Here is a 20,930-nt window from a genome sequence, read left to right as displayed (position 1 = left end):
ATTATCATTTTCAGCACTTTTTCCAGGTCATTTCATTGTTTTGTTTTTGCTCTCTAATTGTTTCTTTTTTTTAAAAAAATAAATAATTCTAACATCAGTTTTAACAACTAATCGTCTTTGTTCATTGCCTTCTTGTCCTGTTTAGAAAATTATTTTTTTAAAAAGATAGGGAAAAACAGCCCAGGGAAAAAAGAATAATGTGCATGTACTTGTTCAAAGTACTGTCTTATTAAATTATTTGTTTGCTTGCTTGTTTGTTTGTTGTTTTTGTTTAACCAGTGTCAGCTTATTTTATTGTACGTTTTTTTTCTCTTGCTAATTTTAGGGGCATTTCTTCTTTCATTCCTCATCGCCTACTCATGTTTTTGAAAAACAGGCCCAATTGCTCAAAGAGTTTCAAAGGGTTAAACGACCTAGAGGATGAGGGAAACAGTCAAATACCATTTAAAACAGTGTGATGTCTGCTGAAACGATTCCTTTCCTGAAAGAAAACCTTCAGCAGCCTGCAGCTGACAGGTGGGATGAGGGTCAAGAGGCGGTTCAAAGGTCACAGTGATTGAAATGAGCAGAATTATACACCTCTTGTGGGACAACATAAAACTAAATGTCTCACTGAAATGCAAATGACTGTCTCCATATCTGAGCACAGGGTGACAATAAGTACAGTCCCAGTACGTTCCAAACATTTTTACTAATGAATGTGATTTGCACCATCTGTTTCCCCTCCAGCTCTGTCCTACCGCTGGTTAATCAATGAATTTCCCAACTTCATCAAGAAGGACGACGGCCGCTGGTTCGTGTCGCAGGTCACAGGGAACTTGTACGTGGCCAAAGCGGAGCCAAACGACACAGCAAACTACTTCTGCTTCACCACCATCAACATGGACATCAGCACCAAGAGCACCTTCAGCAAAGCCAACCAGCTGACTGTGCTGCCTGATGGTAGGACCCTGCAGCTGTTAGCATGTAGCTTCACCACAGAGCTCTGCACCGTGTTAACTCACTAATGACTAATCTGAACGCAGCCGTATCGGAAGAGATTAGATTGGTGTTAATATTATAATCTGTCTGAAGGGGGTAATTGAACTTTGTAGCAACCCACTGGTTATTAATAAAGCCTGAATATGAGTTCAAATCTTTTAAATGCTGACTCCAATATTACACATCGGGTTGGATTTTCAAAACTTGCTAATTTTGGGATATGTTTTTCTTTTATTTATTGTCTCCTTCTTATGTTCTTGTAAGAAATCAAGCCCATTTGCTCATGTTTTGAACATCCATCGCCATGCTTCTTGGAACGTTATCTCTAGAGGAGAAGTCACAGTACTTAAAGAAACTGCAATCATCTGGCAAATATGTTTTATTGGTTTTATTAGTGTGTTTTATTGGAAAATATCTTAAGTTTTGTGCAGATCTGTTATGGAAACCCGCCTGATCAGTTTTCTGGATATTTTAAAGTAAAATCAAGTTGTTAAATTTACAGTGTATTAGATTAGATAAGCGCTGCACAATCTCAGTGGGATTTACTTTTGTATTTTATTGCAGCCAATCACAGGAAGTCAGCTCCGAGCATCAAAGTGCGCTTCCCAGCAGAGACCTACGCCCTCGCAGGACACACCGCTCAGTTGGAGTGCTTCGCCTACGGAAAGTAAGTTTCCAACTCTGTAATCACACATCACCTGTAAGCTGTTCTGGCTTCAGAGGCTGTGCCCTGTCCAGCTTTACACTTGTTTAAATGTTTTTACTTCTTACCTGCATTCCTTCTTCTTCCTCTCACCTTCTTCATTTTGCTTCATCCCCACTTGCATCAACTCACGCTTCTCCCTCTGTTTTCCTCTCATGAAGTCCAGTCCCAAAGCTGCGCTGGAGGAGGGTGGACGGTTTGATGCCATCCAAAGCGGGCTCCAGTGCTGAGGGTCCCACCCTCATCCTGCCAGAACTCTCCTTTGATGACGAGGGCGTTTACGAGTGTGAAGCCTACAACTCAGAGGGCAGCGACACGTACCAGGGACGCATCAACGTGCAGGGTACACAAAGGATACTATGTCAACATCTGTTTGGATTGCAGCAAAGCACATTCTGTATGGCTTTAAATTGCTGATGTTTGGTATTCCCTCTCAGATACCTTGTTAACATGTCGACCTTCTAAACATTTCTGTCAGAGCCAGAGCAAATTGTTAAAAACTGTTAATAACTCAATATTTAAAATTATTTTACAGAATTCTTATCATTTTGAGCAGTTTTAAGAAGGTCATTTTTTATTTATAATTCATCACTTTTCCGTATTTTAATTTGTTTGTTTATCTTGGATAATTTTCCTGTACATTGTCCTAATTTCTTGCAAATTGCAAGAAGTTAGAAAAAGAAAAATACCTGAAAATTAGTCATGCCATACCTACCATAAGAGGTAGAGAGAGAAAAAGAGAGAGACAAAAATATGAGATCATAATTAAAAATGAGAAAAATATCCTGAAAACTAAATTATGATTGTGAATATAACTATTATTACATATTACATCTATCTATCTATCTATCTATCTATCTATCTATCTATCTATCTATCTGTCTGTCTATCTATACATCTATCTATCTATCTATCTATCTATCTATCTGTCTGTCTATCTATACATCTATCTATCTATCTATCTATCTATCTATCTATCTATCTGTCTGTCTATTCATCTGTTTCTTTATTTTCAAGTTTTTTTTTCTTTTTCAGCTAAGTAATCTGTAATTCATCCTCTGCTGTTCTCTGTTTGATTTCTTTCTCCTCTAAACCTTCAGCTCAGCCGGAGTGGCTGCAGGTGATGAGTGACTCAGAGGTGGAGATCAGTTCGGAGCTTCAGTGGAGCTGTATTGCTGCTGGTAAACCACGGACCTCCGTACGCTGGCTACGCAACGCTCAGCCACTTAGCACGCAGGTAACACACACGACCTTACGTCCTTCTCAAAGGGTTAGGTATTTGGTATTATTGAAAACTGATATTTTTGCCCCGTTTAAAATTAAAAATAATTCTCCATCCACAATACAACACATAAACAACTCAAGACTCTCTTTGTAAAGTGTTAACAGACCTTTTTCAAAACACCCGCTGCAGATCTCATTGAAACGAGGTGTGTATGAACCCAGATGCAGTACGCCAACACTTTGTGTTAGTTGGTAATAACTTTTATTACAACCAACAATATTAAAGTTCTGCTCATGAATAAACAGTTCGTTCTTCGGGTGAATTACCCAATCAATGTCTCTGGGAATCCTTCGAGGTGAAGACACGAAACTGGAACCAACCGTGGCTGGAGAGCAGGAAACCCCGTAGCTCGAGGAGCCGACAACACGTGTGGAAACGTTGTCGGGGATAACGCTGGATCGTGGTCGGGGACAGGCAGAGGATCCTTAGCCGAGGAAACAGTCAGAGAATTCAACGGTACCGTCGAGGAGCAGGCTGAAGGATCGTCGTGGTCGAGCGGGGGGGTCTTTGCCAGTGAAGCCGTCAGATTCGCAGAACACCGAAGCGAAGCACGTGGTCAGGGACAGAAGGCAGGTAGGTACACCGGGTGGCAGGCACGGAGGGTTGGTCGGGAACAGGCTGAGTCGGCAACAGGTAGTCTGGCAAAGGAACGCTGGAAAGTCATGCATGGCAGAGGAACAATCTGGCAGTGAGTGAACGTGTTGGAGTGTCTTAAATACTGGACTGATTGGTGATGAGCTGCAGCTGTGGGAGAGAGCAGGCTGCAGCAGTGGGCGTGGCTGGCAGGTAGAGCAGGTCAGAGTGAGGTGAATGGAAAAATACTGGCAGTGAAGGGGAGGAGGAGAATGCAGGAACCATGACAGAACCCCCCCCCCAAGGGACGGCCCATGACGTCCCAAACCCAAAGTCACAGAAGCCGGGTGGGCGGAGGGGGCCCGGAAGGAGGGTCAGAACTCCTCGGACCCGGCAGAAGCCACCTCGACGTCGTCGTCGTAGTCGTCGTCGTCGTCATCAGAAGGAGGACCCCTCTCCGGCGGCGGCTCGGAACCCCTGGAGCAGGACCCCAACCCAGAAGGTCCAGGGACAGGAGACGGAGAACGGGCAGGAGCGGACGACCCACGACCAGGAGCAGCACGGGACGGCTCATCCGGATGAAGACGATGGAATTCCTCGATGAGCTGGTGGTCCAAGACCTGACGAGCCGGAACCCAGGACCGCTCCTCCGGACCATACCCCTCCCAGTCAACAAGGTACTGGAGACCCCTGCCGCGACGCCTGGATCGAAGGAGCCGACGCACCGTGTAAGCTGGAGCCCCCTCGATGATCCGAGGAGGAGGAGGCGGCTGAGAGGCAGGCTGCAGAGGGCACTCCCGGACCGGCTTGATCTTGGAGACATGGAATGTGGGGTGTATTCTCATGGCACGAGGCAACTTCAGACAGACCGCCACAGGGTTGATGACCTTCTCAACGGGGAACGGACCGATGAACTTAGGAGCCAGCTTTCGGGAGTCCACCCTCAGCGGAAGACCTCTGGTAGCCAACCAAACCCGTTGACCCACCCGGTAGGGAGGGGCCTGGGAACGGCGCCGATTAGCCGCCGAGGTGTAGCGACCTGCGGTCCGTAGCAGCGTGGCTCTGGCCCGGGTCCAGGTCTGGCGGCAGCGACGGATGAAATCTTCCACCGAGGGGTAGGCTGTCTCCCTTTCTTGAGCGGGAAACAGAGGAGGCTGGTAACCATAGGCACACTGGAAGGGAGAGAGCCCAGTGGCGGAACTCTGGAGGGTGTTATGGGCGAACTCCACCCACAGGAGCTGCGATGACCAGGAAGCAGGGTGAGCAGATGTCATGCAGCGCAGCGCCGTCTCCATCTCTTGGTTCATCCGCTCTGTCTGACCATTGGATTGGGGGTGATACCCGGAGGACAGACTGGTGGACGCCCCCAGAAGACGGCAGAACTCCCTCCAGAACGCTGAGGTGAACTGGGGACCCCGGTCGGAGACCACATCAGAAGGGATGCCATGCAACCTGATGACATGTTGCAGTAGCAACCCCGCTGTCTCCTTGGCTGAAGGGAGCTTTGGTAGGGGCACAAAATGTGCCATCTTGCTGAACCGGTCTACCACTGTCAGGATTGTGGTGTTGCCTCCCGACAGTGGCAGACCGGTGACGAAGTCCAGGGCGATGTGGGACCATGGGCGATGAGGAACAGGAAGTGGGTGCAGATGACCAGCAGGAGCTTGGCGAGGGGTTTTGCACTGATTGCAAACAGGACAGGAATTAACAAAGTCTTTGGTGTTGTCGGCCAATGTGGGCCACCAGAACCGTCTTTGCAGGAGCTCCCTGGTACGAGTGATTCCAGGGTGACAGGTAAGACGGGAAGAGTGGCCCCACTGTAGCACCTCTGATCTGAACCCCTCTGGGACGAACAGGCGGTTCTGAGGACAGGAGCTGGGACCAGGCTGCTGTTCCAAGGCTGACAGGATGCGTTCTTCGATCTCCCAGGTGAGGGATGCCAGGAGTCGGGAGGCAGGAAGAATGCTGTCAGGGAGAGGCGAGTCCTCCTCCTCCTCCAGGAACTGGCGGGACAGGGCGTCGGGTTTGACGTTACGGGAACCCGGCCGGTAGGAGAGGGTGAAAGAGAATCGAGCAAAAAAGAGAGCCCAACGAGCCTGGCGAGAGTTGAGTCTCTTAGCAGTGCGGATGTACTCCAGATTCTTATGATCAGTCCATACGAGAAATGGTACCCTGGCACCCTCCAGCCAGTGTCGCCATTCCTCCAGCGCCAACTTGACCGCCAGGAGCTCACGGTTGCCGATGTCGTAGTTTCGCTCTGGTGGCGACAGTCGTCGGGAGAAGAAGGCGCAGGGATGCAGCTTGCCATCTTCGGCCGAGCGTTGGGAGAGGACTGCTCCCACCCCCACATCCGAGGCGTCGACCTCCACCACGAACTGCCCATCAGGATCGGGGATGAGGAGAATGGGAGCAGAGCTGAAGCCCCCCTTGAGGTGTTCGAAGGCGTCATCAGCTTCATAAGACCAGCGGAACCGAACCTTGGAAGAGGTAAGCGCCGTGAGGGGGGCTGCCACCGTGCTGTACCCCCGGATGAATCTCCTATAGAAATTGGCGAACCCGAGGAATCGTTGCAGCTGCTTACGGGAATCGGGTACAGGCCATGAGGCAACGGCGGAGACCTTAGCAGGATCCATTTCCATGCTATTGTGACCAATGATGTAGCCCAGGAAAGACACAGAGGAAGCATGAAAGTCACATTTCTCCGCCTTAACAAACAGGGAGTTCTGGAGAAGCAGCTGCAACACAGTCTGTACATGGTGAACGTGTTCCTGTTTGGTCCGGGAGAAAATCAGAATATCATCCAAATACACGAACACAAACTTATTAAGGTGTTCTCTGAGCACGTCGTTGATCAGGGATTGAAAAACGGCTGGAGCATTGGTGAGCCCGAACGGCATCACCAAATACTCATAGTGTCCTGTGGGTGTATTGAAGGCCGTCTTCCACTCGTCCCCCTCACGGATGCGGACCAGGTGGTAAGCGTTTCGAAGATCGAGCTTGGTGAAGATCGTCGCCCCTTGTAAGAGTTCAAAGGCCGTAGCTATGAGAGGGAGGGGGTAGCGATTCCTCACCGTGATCTCATTCAACCCCCTATAGTCTATGCAGGGCCGTAGAGAACCGTCCTTCTTCCCCACAAAGAAGAAACCGGCTCCGGCAGGAGATGAGGACGGCCGGATGATTCCGCTAGCCAGAGAGTCTCTGATGTAGGTGTCCATGGCCTCTCTCTCTGGTGCGGAGAGTGAGTAGAGCCGACCCTTAGGAGGAGCCGCTCCGGGAAGCAGATCGATGGCACAGTCATAAGAGCGGTGGGGCGGTAGAGAGGTGGCCCTGGCCTTGTTGAACACCTCCCCATAATCGTGGTACTCTGTGGGCACCCCCGAGAGATCCAGGGTGGTGCAAGAGCGGGTGATCCCCCTTGAAGGCTCTTGCCACTGAAGACAGGTCCGTTGACAGGAAGAACTCCATGCCACAATCGAGCCGGTGGACCAGTCTGTGTGGGGATTGTGCCGACGGAGCCAGGGGTATCCGAGGATCAGAGGCAATTCTGGGGACCTTAGGACATGGAATTGAATGGTCTCACGGTGTTCACCAGACAGGCGCATGGAGACAGGAGTAGTCTGATGAGTCACGGTTCCCAGGAGGTAACCATCCAGAGCGTTGGCTGGAACAGGACGTGGTAGGGAGACCAGGGTTAATCCCAGCTGACGAGCCAGTTCCTCGTCGATCAGATTCACGTCGGCACCAGAGTCAATGAACGTGGCGAGGGTGTGAGACTTATCATCAACCAGGAGTTGCACATGGAACAAGGGGCGGAGACTGGGGGCAGAGTTCTGGGAACGGCTCAGCAGGATGCCCCTCTCTACTGCTGAGCCTGACCTTTTACTGGGCAACTGGAGACGAAATGTCCAGCCTGTCCACAGTACAGGCAGAGTCTCCCCCGACGCCGTCTCTCACGCTCCTCAACAGATAATCTGGTTCGGCTCACCTGCATAGGCTCCGTCCCTCCCAGTCTCGGGTCAGCTGGAAGCGTTACAGGTGGTGGCGGAACCCGCTGGTGACCAGGAAACCGGTGGGAACCTCCCTCCAGGCGCTGCTCCTTTCTCCTCGCCTGAATCCGCCTGTCCAGTCTCGTGGTCACTTCGATGAGACCATCGAGAGAATGAGGAAGTTCAAAGGAGACCAGTTCATCCTTGATGTACGGTGCGAGCCCATTGAGGAAGGCGTCGCACTGGGCGGCCGAATTCCAGTTGCTCTGTCGAGCCTGAGTTCTGAAATCAATAGTGAAGTCGGCGACCGTCCGACTTCCCTGACGCTGGTTCAGTAAGCCCCCGGCGTCAGGACCCAAAGACACGGGACCAAAAACAGGATGGAGCAGTTTGTCAAAAACGGATTGCAGCCCTCTGGATCTCCAGCGTAGCGTTCGGGTGCGGAGCTGGGAGGTGGCGCCGGGTTGGGAACCGTCTGAACAGGAACCGAACCAGGAATGGCGTGCTGGGTCAACGTGGTGGCCATCTGTTGAACCTGGTTCGCCAGCAGGGTTAAAGCTCGCTCCAACGCCGAGGCAGAATGACGAGCCTCAGCCGCGTTGGAGGAAAGCTGAGCCTCGTGTTGCTGGAGCATTCCCTCAACACGGGCTAGACGGGACTGCAGAGTGTTTGAGTCTGCTGGGTCCATTGTTGGCCAGATTGTACTGAAACGAGGTGTGTATGAACCCAGATGCAGTACGCCAACACTTTGTGTTAGTTGGTAATAACTTTTATTACAACCAACAATATTAAAGTTGTGCTCACGAATAAACAGTTCGTTCTTCGGGTGAATTACCCAATCAATGTCTCTGGGAATCCTTCGAGGTGAAGACACGAAACTGGAACCAACCGTGGCTGGAGAGCAGGAAACCCCGTAGCTCGAGGAGCCGACAACACGTGTGGAAACGTTGTCGGGGATAACGCTGGATCGTGGTCGGGGACAGGCAGAGGATCCGTAGCCGAGGAAACAGTCCGAGAATTCAACGGTACCGTCGAGGAGCAGGCTGAAGGATCGTCGTGGTCGAGCGGGGGGGTCTTTGCCAGTGAAGCCGTCAGATTCGCAGAACACCGAAGCGAAGCACGTGGTCAGGGACAGAAGGCAGGTAGGTACACCGGGTGGCAGGCACGGAGGGTTGGTCGGGAACAGGCTGAGTCGGCAACAGGTAGTCTGGCAAAGGAACGCTGGAAAGTCATGCATGGCAGAGGAACAATCTTGGAGTGTCTTAAATACTGGACTGATTGGTGATGAGCTGCAGCTGTGGGAGAGAGCAGGCTGCAGCAGTGGGCGTGGCTGGCAGGTAGAGCAGGTCAGAGTGAGGTGAATGGAAAAATACTGGCAGTGAAGGGGAGGAGGAGAATGCAGGAACCATGACACTCATCACAGCTGATTTCCCTTTGATACAGGGACGGAGGAGCTCACTCAAAAATACCAGAGATGCTCTCAATGTGAAATTTTTTATTTTGACAATTTCAACAATCTCCTACTCTCAAAATTGTCCCACCATGTGGTGGATCTGATCCAAAACTGTCCTTTCTGGTGGACTTTAAACAATGCTGAGGTGGACTAGATAACACAGCAGAGTGCAGCAGACATCTCTATTCGTCTGTTAAGTGATGTTGCAGTACTAACTTTAAGTGCAAAGTAGTCATGAGACCACGCGAGACCATTGTTGATAACATAAACACATTGTATGCATGATCTTAGCAGCCAGTAAACATTATCTCCAGCAGGTAGCCAACAATTCAATTTTATACATCTCAAGAACTTCTAATAAAATGAACTGCACTGGCAACCAAACTGAGCCTCTAATTGTGACAGGCCTTTATTTGTCAAAATGTGTCGCCACACCAGACTAGTAAAAGAGACTGGGCTTCTAATTGGGACTAGACTTTTATTTGAAGTTTTACAGTACATGTAGACTAGAATTTTTCTGGGTTCACCTCGTCATGTCACTCTGAATAGTTGCCTGTGTTCTTAAGCCAGTGTAAATCACCCAATACAGAGGTCGTCATTATTAGTCTCATGTGAATCTACCTTAGATTGACCTTACTTACCTCACTAATAAGAAATTATTTCATAAATGACAAAATTCATTACAAAATAAAAAAATGGGTGATAAACTTATTCAAAAAAGTCAGTGAATAGATTCAAATAAGCAACAAGAACTTGCATCTTACATGTTTGAAAAGGAGCAGAAGTACAAACGTATTATTACATATTTCATTACATATTTCCCACCCTTGCTCAGCTAATCAGTTCATTAATTTGTGAACTTCATCTCTAACATATATACATTAAACATAATATGTGTTCATACATATGCACCTGCATATGTATATTGTATATTGAAGTACACAATATACAGTGTATAAACAGTAATTAAAGTTGTATGTACAATGCGGATGTCTTACTATGTCATGGACAGACATGACTTTCATCAAAGTCTTGAAGTCCTGATTCTTATACTGTAAATTAATGTTTGTTTGTCCTTTACTGGATGAAGTAGATTTTATTGTGAGTTTATAATTCCCAAACAGAACAACACGTATATGCACAATATTGTATGCTCAGTTTACCAGCTCACATTCTTCTCACTTTGTTTCACTCTCTTCCTTTTCTCTCTCTTTTTCTTCCTCCCTCATGACCTTTCCCTCTGCCCCCCCCCCCTCAGGACCGGGTGGAGGTGAATGGGGCTCGTCTTAAGATCAGTAACCTGGCCCTGGAGGATTCTGGGATGTACCAGTGTGTGGCTGAGAACAAACACGGCACCATCTACTCAACTGCTGAGCTCAGAGTCCAAGGTACAAGTCCACTGACGAGTAACATTTCTCAGTGAAAGCATCATATCATAGCTAATATAACTATTAAACAGTCAGACCTAGATCAGTAAAGAAAACAAATATTTAATATAATAATATAATATATAATATTTATATATGTATTTATAGAAATTTAAGTTTAATAAAGTTCCATACTGTACCTGTCTCTGGCACTGAGTTAATAGCACTCTGACTGTATTAAACTATGACTCCATTTCCAGTAATCTGACTTCCTCCATCCTCTCCTCTGCATCTCCTCCCTCCACCTGCTTGTTTTCTCCTCTCTGTGCTGTTATTCGGACTCCCTCCTTCCTCCCGTGCTTCCAGTTCAGGCTCCAGACTTCAGGTTGAATCCGGTGCGGAGGCTGATCCCAGCAGCCAGAGGGGGGCAGGTGATGATTGAGTGTCGCCCTCGAGCGGCCCCGAAGCCCAGCCTGTTCTGGAGCCGAGGGACCGAGCTGCTCACCAACAGCAGCAGGTAAGACTGACTAACTCTCATTTACACACAAACTACAACAATGCCACATCAATCCAAACTATCCTTTCTCAATCAAACTTTCTCAGCCAAGCTGCTGATCCTGTACATTGACTTCAAGTGTCTCTGAATCACTTATACTAAAAGTATTTATTTACATTCTATAGATTGTACTACTCCATGCATGTTGATGGCACCACTTCTTGAAATACAGATGAAGTTATAGCAACAACAACCTGCAGTTTAGGTGGGAACTTGAATACATGAAAATTCAGTATTCTTTATTGAGTTATTTAATGAATTCACTATTCATTTTTGCCCACACAAGGACACAGATTCTCTGCTGCTGAATATACGGGTGATTAACCCTTTAAAACCCAGGCAAACAGGCTTGATTTCTTTCAAAAACATGGGAGGAAGGAACTTTAGAGGGAATTAGTCAGCAAGAAATTAGGGAAACACACTGGAAAATTGCCTAAAAATCAGCAAAACACACAAACAAACTGGGAAGTAAAAAAAATATCGATGAAATATTAATAATAAATAAATAACTTGAAAAATGCATAAAAATGATTATAATTCAGTTGAATAATTTTGAATATCAAATTAATTCAAATAAAATTCAAAATATAGTTATCTGGGCATTTTTCACAAGCTTTTTAAAATAATTTTCTAAATCTACTTATTTCTCACAGTTTGCAGGACATTGCCACAGGATATCAAACCAATTAGTTCAGGGTGCAAAGGTTAAAATACTTGAGAAAGGTGTCTGAATGCAGCAAAGCAAGACAGCTTTATTTGTATACCACATTTCGTACAACAGGGCAACTGAAAGTGCTTTTCAGAGCAATGAAATATGAAAACATAATACAAGATACATATGTACAATAAAAGAGCAAAGAGATAAAGGTAAAAATAATTACTAAATGATTAAAAAATATATAAAATAAAAATCACCATTCAAAATTGTGCAGACAAAAGATGCAATGATAGAAAGATTATTTAGAATGTTTTAAAAATCAAGTTTAAAAATAAGTTGGTAGTCAGCAGGTGGAGTAGGCAGTGTGAAAAAGGAATGTTTTTAGCTTTGCCTTGAAAGTGATCAGAGTCTGGGCTTGTCGAACCTCATCTGGGAGGTCATTCCAGGTTTGTTCTGCATAACAAAATGCTGCTGTGCCATGTTTAGTTCTGACTCTTGGATGCTCAGTAGGCCGGCCCCTGATGTTCTGAGGGTCCTTGAGGATTCATATGTCACAAGCATGTCAGAGATATATTTTGGCGCTGAGCCACAAATTGATTTGTAGACAAGCAGCAAGTATCAGTTCCCTGAGTGACAGGTAGCCAGTGTAAGGATTTTAGGACTGGAGTAATGTGGTCGTATTTCCTAGTTTTTGTCAGGACTCTTGCAGCAGCATTCTGAATAAGCTGTAGTTGCCGAACAGCTTGCTTTGAAAGGCCTACAAACAGACTGTTGCAGTAATCTAACCTACTGGAAATAAAGCCATGGGTGAGCCATTCAAGGTCTTGCTGTGACATTATTTCTCTGACTCTGGCAATGGTTTTTAAATGATAGTAGGGAGGTGAAGTTACTGATTTAATGTGACTGTGGAACTTTAAATCAGAGTCCAGTATAACCCCAAGGTTTTTTGCTTGACTCTGAGATATGAGAGAGAGAGGGATTCAAGGTGAAAGCTGACACTATTGTCTTTCTTTCTGTGGCACAAGAAAATTGATCCAGGTTTCAAAGGGTTAGACTGAATTACACATTCCTGTATGTGACCTATATATATCATTTGCTCATACTCTAACTGTAGACACACATTTTCTTGATGGTGAGGTCATGGTCATAGTTTCACCTTGCTCCAAGCAATATCACACCTGTCTGCTCTTGCAGCTTCAAATCATAAAAGAGGAGAGGAATAATGTCATCATCTGCAGTGTGAACGTAGTTTCTGAGTAACTGAGAGATGCAGCTCATTAAAAACAACCCTAAACTCATATCAACTAAAGAAAGTTAAAAAAAAAAATAAAATTCCAAGGCGCCTAATTGGAGGTGAGATCAAAAGCGACTTCCTCCTGCTCTGTGTGTATGTATTGAAGGAATTATTACTGTTGATTTCATCAGATGCTGTCACAGCTGCATGAAAAGTGTGTAAGCACCTGAGCGTTGGTGTGTGTCATATTGATTCAGAGGAAAAACATCAAAGTTTAGACTAAACACACCATGAAGAGCATAGAATGTATAATATGAGAGTTATTCATCGCAAAGGATTTTCATTCCCTTGTCTGCGTCATGTCGATAGACCTGTCACTTGATTTTTGTCTGTGTGCTCAGTGGTGAGCCAACTCTCTGCCCAGGGTCAGCTGTTTGACATTGTTTTCAAGAGTTTAAGTTAAAGAGTTAAACTTTATTTGGACCTTATTTTGTCATGTTTTTATTGTCCAAGTGACCTATGGTAACAGCATTTTTTTTAAATTTACCAGCAGCTTTATGTCCTCTAATAGTTTTTGATTTTGCCACTGACAGGCTCATCAACTCAAAGAAAGAAATAAAACAAGTAGAGAGCTTTTCTAAACTTATTTTATGAATACTACAAAATTTTAGACAGCTAGAAAACAAAGAGTTGGGAAGTAGGGATGGATTGAAAAATACAAAAGTTACATTTTAGGTCATCAAATAAGGGAAAGGGAAGCAACATAAATCATTGTAAATGACCAAACGTAATGTTTTTGGAAAACATAAGTTGAGTATTGACAAAGAAAATTTGGATTATCATGCCAAACAAAAATGTGAGGCAAAACTACAAAGGAAATGGCTTATAAGTGCAGTTTAACTCAAAGAAATAAATAAAACTTAAAGAGAGCTCTTCAAGACAAGAGCTACTAAACTTATCTGAAGAATAATACAAATTGTTAGACACTTAGGAAAGAGAAACTTGGGAAACATCTGGGTTGAAAAATACTGAAGTTATATTTTAAGTTGTCAAAGTAATGATTATAATATAGCTTTTTTTTGCAAAATTGCCTATGAATGGAAGCGCACTTAGTTACCCATTTAGTCTGTGTGATTGACAGCGTCTGATGGAGCAGAACACCATGCCATCCCTCTTCAGTCCAAACACATCAGTCATTCAGTGCTAAAGCAGCAGAGTGGGTGGGTACTGTCAGTCATTTACAGCTAAAAACAACCTGGCTAACATGTAGCTGTTGACACGTATGTCAGTCTGTAGCATGTAATACTTATCTCCACATTTTAAAGTTCTTAGAGAACATGAGAGATGCCTTCTAGATAGCAGTCTAATTCAACTCCGGATAGTTTTTATTGTTCACCCAGGAATGACAGGACACTGTGTTGAGCTAATCTGAGTCTCGCAGTCTGTCCTATCTGCTGATGATGTACTCACCAAAGGCGCCGCTGAGATGTGAGGACACAGCTTTACAACAAAATCCAACAGAACAGCTAAAATACACAGACAATTAGATCTGGCCAAAATATCACAGCCAGTGATTTGGCAGTGAAGCTGAAAGTGACACACAGAGCTGAAGTCTAATTGAACTGCACTGTGTGAAACGTTCAGTTGGATTTGATGACTGAAGTCCCTTTCACACATTCACTGCAACCCTGGACTCAATACCTGGAGGAGCTGTATGCGAGAACTCAAATATCTCTATCAGTTAGTTCGGACATTAAAGGGACTTAACCCCTCAAAGCTATGTGATGTCAGACTGAGCAGATGTGAATAAAGCAGGTAATTGTCCAAAGAAATCACACCAAGCAAGTGGGAATATTGATAAGGTTTCTATCACCAGATTAATGTAAAGAACCAAGAATGTAAACATTTGAAGGTGAAGCATGGATGTTTAAAAAGAACTGGATACTAAAAAGAACTGGATATGGCCCTGTTCATTCCTATGAAAGTTGTTCAGTGACACGTGAAGCCAGATAAGTTCAACTGCCACATAAAAATTACCAACATGTTCTCATGTCATCACACATTGCCGGTCTGTCAGTGGACTTCTGCGTCTACATATTACGCTCTAGGTATCCTTCTGCGTCTGCTTTTGACGTTGCAGGATGCTTCTAAAAAAAGGGCCAAAAGCACATGGTTGGATTATGCTACAAAAGCACATTGTAACCAACACCGTTGCAACCAAAAGCACGTGTTTAGGATTAGGCAACAAAGGCATGGAGGGTAAGGGTTAGGCAAGAAGGGCCCATGGTAAGGTGTAGAAAAAAACAAAATATGCAGACGGGAAGCGAAAACCGCAAAAACTCTTGCATAAAAGTCCAGGGTTTGTTGGATCCATCCCCCACCCCTCTCGCCTGCCCTATAGGGACATTCATGCTCCTTTATTACGTTGTTACCGGCAGTGTTTCAACCTTACACCATCGAGCGACAGCGACAGGTTCCATCCAGGACAAGTTATCAAGTGACACTGACTGTCTATGTATCATGCAGGTGCTGTAAAATAACACTGCAAAAAGATCTGTCTGGCTGCGTCCTCAGTTGACACCATCCAGTGGTATATCATGCAGATGCGAAAGGTGGCTTTTGGAATCAGGATCCAAAGGCACTAAAAAAACAAAAAGGCGGTTTCTGACCACAGATTTATTTTCCCTTTTCATGTGAGGGAAAAAAAATATATATCCAACAAATTCATAAAGAAGAATCATACCTAAAACATGTAGGGAGAGGAATATTTGAATGTCTGACTCCTCTAAAATTCCTAAAGAGTTGGTCTAAAAATCACACTTACACTGTGTCTATGTCCTGATCACTCACGTGGTTGCATTGTGCGCTCTTACAAAGCTGTGACTACTGACTTCACCACATCTCCAGATCTAATCAGTTGTTGGAGAGTAACATGATGGGAATCACTGTTGTTACAGCATAACTAAGACCTAAGCTGTAGACAAGCGTGATTTTCCTCTCAGGATTTGTTAAAGCTAAACTGATGAGCTGTGCAGCAGCAGTGTGAAGGTTAGAGCAGTGGCCTAATGGCTGACTGCAGCAGAGCAGCGTGAAATATATGAGAGTGAAACTAAGTAGAATTCACCTTCCCAAGTGGGGAGTTGCTGCTATACCACATGATGTGAGAGCTGGTATACAGGTGGTGGACACAATCACAGAAACACCTATACAATACCACACAATACCATACATAAGAACTTCATCTAACTACATCTTTGTGATGCCTGTAATGTCCCTTTTCTGTGATTAAATTTGATAAATAGTTTGTGATGCCATATTGTATTACATAGTAATATTTTGTCCATCCTCATGTATTCACTGAGTTGGCAGAAGTACAATAGTCAGCCAACTGTGTGTGTTATTTACGCCATGTGTGCTCATGTCTTCTCAGAGTCACAGTAACTCCAGAGGGCATCTTATGGATCCACAACATCAGTAGGGCAGATGAAGGGAAATACACCTGCTTTGCTGAAAACTACCTGGGCAAAGCCAACAGCACCGGACACCTCTCTGTCAGAGGTACACACACACATACACACACACACAGGTTACACACACTGAGGCAAAACACGATACGATAAGATATATTTTATTGTCTCCATAGGGGTAATTTGTCTTGGACTCAGTGCTGCACAGATAATGTTCACACTCACAACAAAAACAAAACAACCCCTGTCAGTAGCCTTGTGATCTGAAAACTAGAACAAAGCAACATACTACAGTTTGAAGAGTTCGCTGTGGCTTTTTTGACTTTGAGAACAGTTGAATTTTCTGGCTTTAAAAGGAGACCAGTGGAAAACCAATGTATCTTCAGTAGTGTAAGGGTGACATCATAAGGGGGGTTTCAGTTGCAGATTTGCTCAAACTTTAGCAATTTTTTTTCAAAATGTAGATATGTTTCTATTGAGTGATGTTATGTGACCTCCTCTCTCGTGATAACATTCCAAGAAGCATGGCGATGGATGTTCAAAACATTATCAGGTTTATTTCTATTGCAGCCTATGCACTAGCCATCATTATTTCCAATTAAAGACGACGTAGGCGTATCATGTGAGCAATAATGGAAAGGCAATGAGAATGGGAGGTGAAAGTTCATGATTTCACAGAGAAATTGTGGATTCAAAACTTCAGGATGATCCGCTCTACTTTTGAAGAGTTATGTGATGCAGAAACCCCGCTTGTGGCGCCTGCTGCATCATGCCCGAGGGAACCAGTTCCTACTGACAAGCACATAGCCATCGCATCATGTGACCTAAAAAAGCCAAAAAAGTGTTTCCATTGCAGTTTTGCAAATTATGGATTTTTTGAATTCCCTAAAAACCACCTCATAAAAGCGTAAAAACTATTTTGCGATAAATGGGAGTTTTCTCAAACTTCATGCATTTCCATTAGGGCCTATTTTATATTCGCAGTTTCATGGAAACCTGCCCACAGATGCTTTGTCAATTTTTCATTTGTCTTTGTTTGTTTTGCAGTGAAAAGCCTGAATGTCCTTCTACATTTTACCCTAAATTGAAGTCCACATAATAAAAAGATTTAGAATTATTATTTTAATTATTGATTTAAATTAGCCCATTGCCAGCAAACAGAGCCCCATACTATGCATTTATAACATAAAACTTTGGGGTACTCAACATTTGTTTAAAGGAATAGTCCACCCCAAAAATGAAAAATACATATTTTTCCTCTTACTTGTAGTGCTATTTATCAAACTAGTTGCCAAGTGTTGCAGATGTCTGCCTTCTCTCAACTGTAAAAGAAGTGGATGGTACTCAAAAAAGATACATTCAAAAACTACACAACAATGTCTCAATCTAGAAATCATGACACAGTTATAATAATCCAAAGTCCTTTTTGTGAGCAGTTTTATGTAAGAACTATTATCTGTCTACCGGAATACACCCACCAACCATACCACCATGCAGGAGGAAGTGTGCATCTATTGCTAACTCACCTAGCAACACTGAGCTAGCTAACTTTACAGCTCAGCTGAGGATGCCATTAATGTTTACATGTTGTATGTCAAAAGCATAAGCCTCTTGTCCATGAGTCGATGCACGCTTCCTTCTGAGCAGTGATTACTTAATGTAGCAATCTGTTGTGCATCATCTGCTGTCTGCTTTGACCTTAAAAAAACATCATTTTGGTTTTGCCAGGGTTTATTACAAGCCTCAATTCACAAACATTGCTCTTAACCAAATTAAAGGCAGATTGCAGCTCCATACCAACAGCACTCGCTAAAGGTAAGTTAGAACTGTACAAAATAGTTTCATCCACATAAAAATGAAATTTTGTATCGCCAATATTGCAGGACAAATTCTTAATATAAATATTAAATAAAATAAGACCCAATATAGACCCTTGCAGGACACCATTTTGTACATAAAAAAAAGCTCAAAAACACACCACCAGCTTGAACACAACACTGCGTTCTACCATTCAAGTACTTTTCAAACCACTGAACTGTTTTGGAAGACAACCAGCCACTGCAAAAAAAGAGTGGTTAACTGTGTCAAAAGCTTTCTAAAGGTCTAAAAATATTGCCTAGCAGCACAGTATTCTTTTGTGTCCATTGCATTTGTAATGTCACTGAAAACATTAATTGTTGCACTGACTTTGCTGTGTTTCTTTCTTTTTGTACTTCAACACGAGTGGTTCTCATGGAGAAAATTCACACCCCCGCCACTTGTCGGAATCTAAGTTATTTTTATGTCCAAACCACGCAGATGCCACTAAGATTACACTCGCTCCTTCCAATGCTGACATCAACCAAGGCGAGAATGTGACGCTACAGTGTCACGCCTCCCACGACCCCACCATGGACCTGACCTTCACCTGGGCCCTCAACGGAGTCCCGCTGGACCTGGAGGACTCTATGGGTCCTTACCACCGGGTGGAAGGGGTGAGCCATATAATGAATGATACTGTGTGTGTGTGTGTGTGTGTGTGTGTGTGTGTGTGTGTGTGTGTGTGTGTGTGTCTTAAACGATGCAGTGTTTATTGAAATATCTGGGTGGGTGATTTAGTGGTTTTCTGAGGCAGTTTAGTGGAAAAAGAGACATCATTGATGTTGGAGGCTGTGATGCACTCTGATTAGTTTCATTCAGGCTTCAAAACATCGAACAACCAGTAAGACCATTAGCAGAATTCACCTGAGCTCGGAGGCTGTTAGTGTCAGTAACTGTTATGATAAAAAACTTGCTGCTACTGTGATCAAAGGTTTTCTACCTGTCTTTCGTGAAGAGGATAAACTGTGTTTTTCTGTGATTTTTTTGTTTCCACTGGCCTTTTACTCTTTCCTGCAGAGTCTGAAAACTTGAGCTGTGTTTGTTCTGAAGTCATCGTAGCTCCTCTGATTGCAAAATTTTGTTCAGACCAGTACAAAGATCACCATGATTGATAGTTATTTCAAAGGTAACTGATTGAATTTCCACTCATAACATGGTGACAGTAAGATATAAAGTTGAAGTTACTCTTTATTTTTCTTTTTGTCAACAAATCCCATGAAAAGACTACAATGTCTTATCTCAGTGCTTTCTGTTTAAATACTTTTTGAAAAGGATGTGTTACAAACCCAGCAATGGGGAAAAGGGAAGTAACACACACACAATCGTTGGAGGGGATTGTGAATTAAGGTGTATTTATTTAGAAAAGGACATGTGGATATTAAGTGCAAAACAGATAAGGGCCACCAGGTGCTGTCAAAACAATGAAATAAATATAACAAAAAGAGGACTCCTTAAAGCAAAACTGGAGCTGACTATCTAAAGCTAAAGATTACAGTGACAAATAACTCAAATATCTCTAAAACAAAACCTAACTAACTACTCTAGTGACACACAGAAAGACAAATGACCAGCACCCCAGAAATTAGTGAAACTAAACACAAACAAAACCTATGGTGAGTGCAGTACAAAATCAGTATTTTAGTCTTACCCTGGCCCAAATTTGGGACATGCACAGGAATCAAGTTCTTTTACAATTTACACAATTCACAAGCAACAATATAGCAATGAGGAGGTACGGGTGGTGTCTGCCGCCATCAGTAGAGCACGCCGGAGTTTTATAACCGCTGTCCCTCCTCGATTGAGCCCCGCACCGACCAGCTGCATCAATCAGCAGCCACCAGGAGGGGATTAGAACTCACGGCTCAGGGCTGAAACAGATACACTTAAATGTATAACAACAATAGCATTTTCAAGTCAAAATTCACTGCCCCCCCAACCCCCAGATGCAAGTATGGTGTTGAAAGTGAAGTGAAATGGTAAACTAAATAAGCATATTAAAAATGGATAATTCAAGTAAAATAAACGCATAAGACAAAGTATTGGGGGTGGTTGTTTCCTTTCAGGTATCGCTCAACTCAGTCAACAAACCCATTAATAACCACTCTGTAAACTGATCACTCCTGTCACTGTGTGTGTGACAGGCGTAGCAGCAGGATCACAAACACTGACATCGCATTATCTTCTGCCAAAAAGAGAAAAGAAAAAAGAATGCCTAAATTGAAAACTTAATACCTAACCTATAAACGAAAACTCGATTTCACAAATATTTGGGTCCGGCCTTAGAATGACCTCATACTGCTAGTATCTGAATGAGGGGGGTTAGAGTGATTTCCATAGCAGGAGAATTCAGCACACTCCTATGTGCCGAACACAGCTTTGTAGCCTCGTAGTGGTGGTGACGCAACCATAGCATAGTTCCTATATAGTGTAACAGTTGCTTTTGACTTCTGGCGATAGCATTTATGATTCCAAAATCTTAAAAGTGGTGTTCATTTATGAACAAATAAACAAAACATGTAAGAACCATTAACATTTGTTTACCACAGGGTAAAGGAGGAGGTTATTCTCCTCATTATCCAAAATCCATTAGAAAAATCCCATAAGCTTTGTGGTGATGAAACCAGGGTGATGTTAGCTTCTGGGCTGGCCAACAGAAAAATGGCATCCCTGGGGCTCTCTATAATGGCACACCTTAGATTGAATAAGATTGAGCAGAGTGCAGTGGATGATGAGTTGACTGCATCCAAAGCCTCTCTCTTTGGAATTTATCTTAAAGGATAATCTGTAGTTCACTCTCTCAACCTGCT

At 44.0% G+C, this 20,930-nt stretch overlaps 1 protein-coding gene across 1 annotated transcript in view; it reads left to right on the top strand.

Annotated features, from left to right (window-relative positions):
* cntn2 (contactin 2) overlaps nucleotides 1-20,930 on the top strand; it is an 84,814-nt gene that overhangs the window by 41,638 nt on the left and 22,246 nt on the right. The window contains exons 6-13 of the mRNA XM_042498568.2: nucleotides 730-942; nucleotides 1,546-1,648; nucleotides 1,846-2,027; nucleotides 2,785-2,921; nucleotides 10,240-10,369; nucleotides 10,715-10,865; nucleotides 16,227-16,354; nucleotides 18,562-18,737. Coding sequence (XP_042354502.1) covers nucleotides 730-942; nucleotides 1,546-1,648; nucleotides 1,846-2,027; nucleotides 2,785-2,921; nucleotides 10,240-10,369; nucleotides 10,715-10,865; nucleotides 16,227-16,354; nucleotides 18,562-18,737 — 1,220 coding nt within the window. The remainder of the gene's footprint in view (nucleotides 1-729; nucleotides 943-1,545; nucleotides 1,649-1,845; nucleotides 2,028-2,784; nucleotides 2,922-10,239; nucleotides 10,370-10,714; nucleotides 10,866-16,226; nucleotides 16,355-18,561; nucleotides 18,738-20,930) is intronic.

This window comes from Plectropomus leopardus, chromosome 2, assembly GCF_026936395.1.
Source record: "Plectropomus leopardus strain MGB_pleo_1.0 chromosome 2, ASM2693639v1, whole genome shotgun sequence".
Classification (NCBI taxonomy): Eukaryota; Metazoa; Chordata; class Actinopteri; order Perciformes; family Serranidae; genus Plectropomus; species Plectropomus leopardus.
This window is presented reverse-complemented; position numbering and strand designations above follow the sequence as displayed.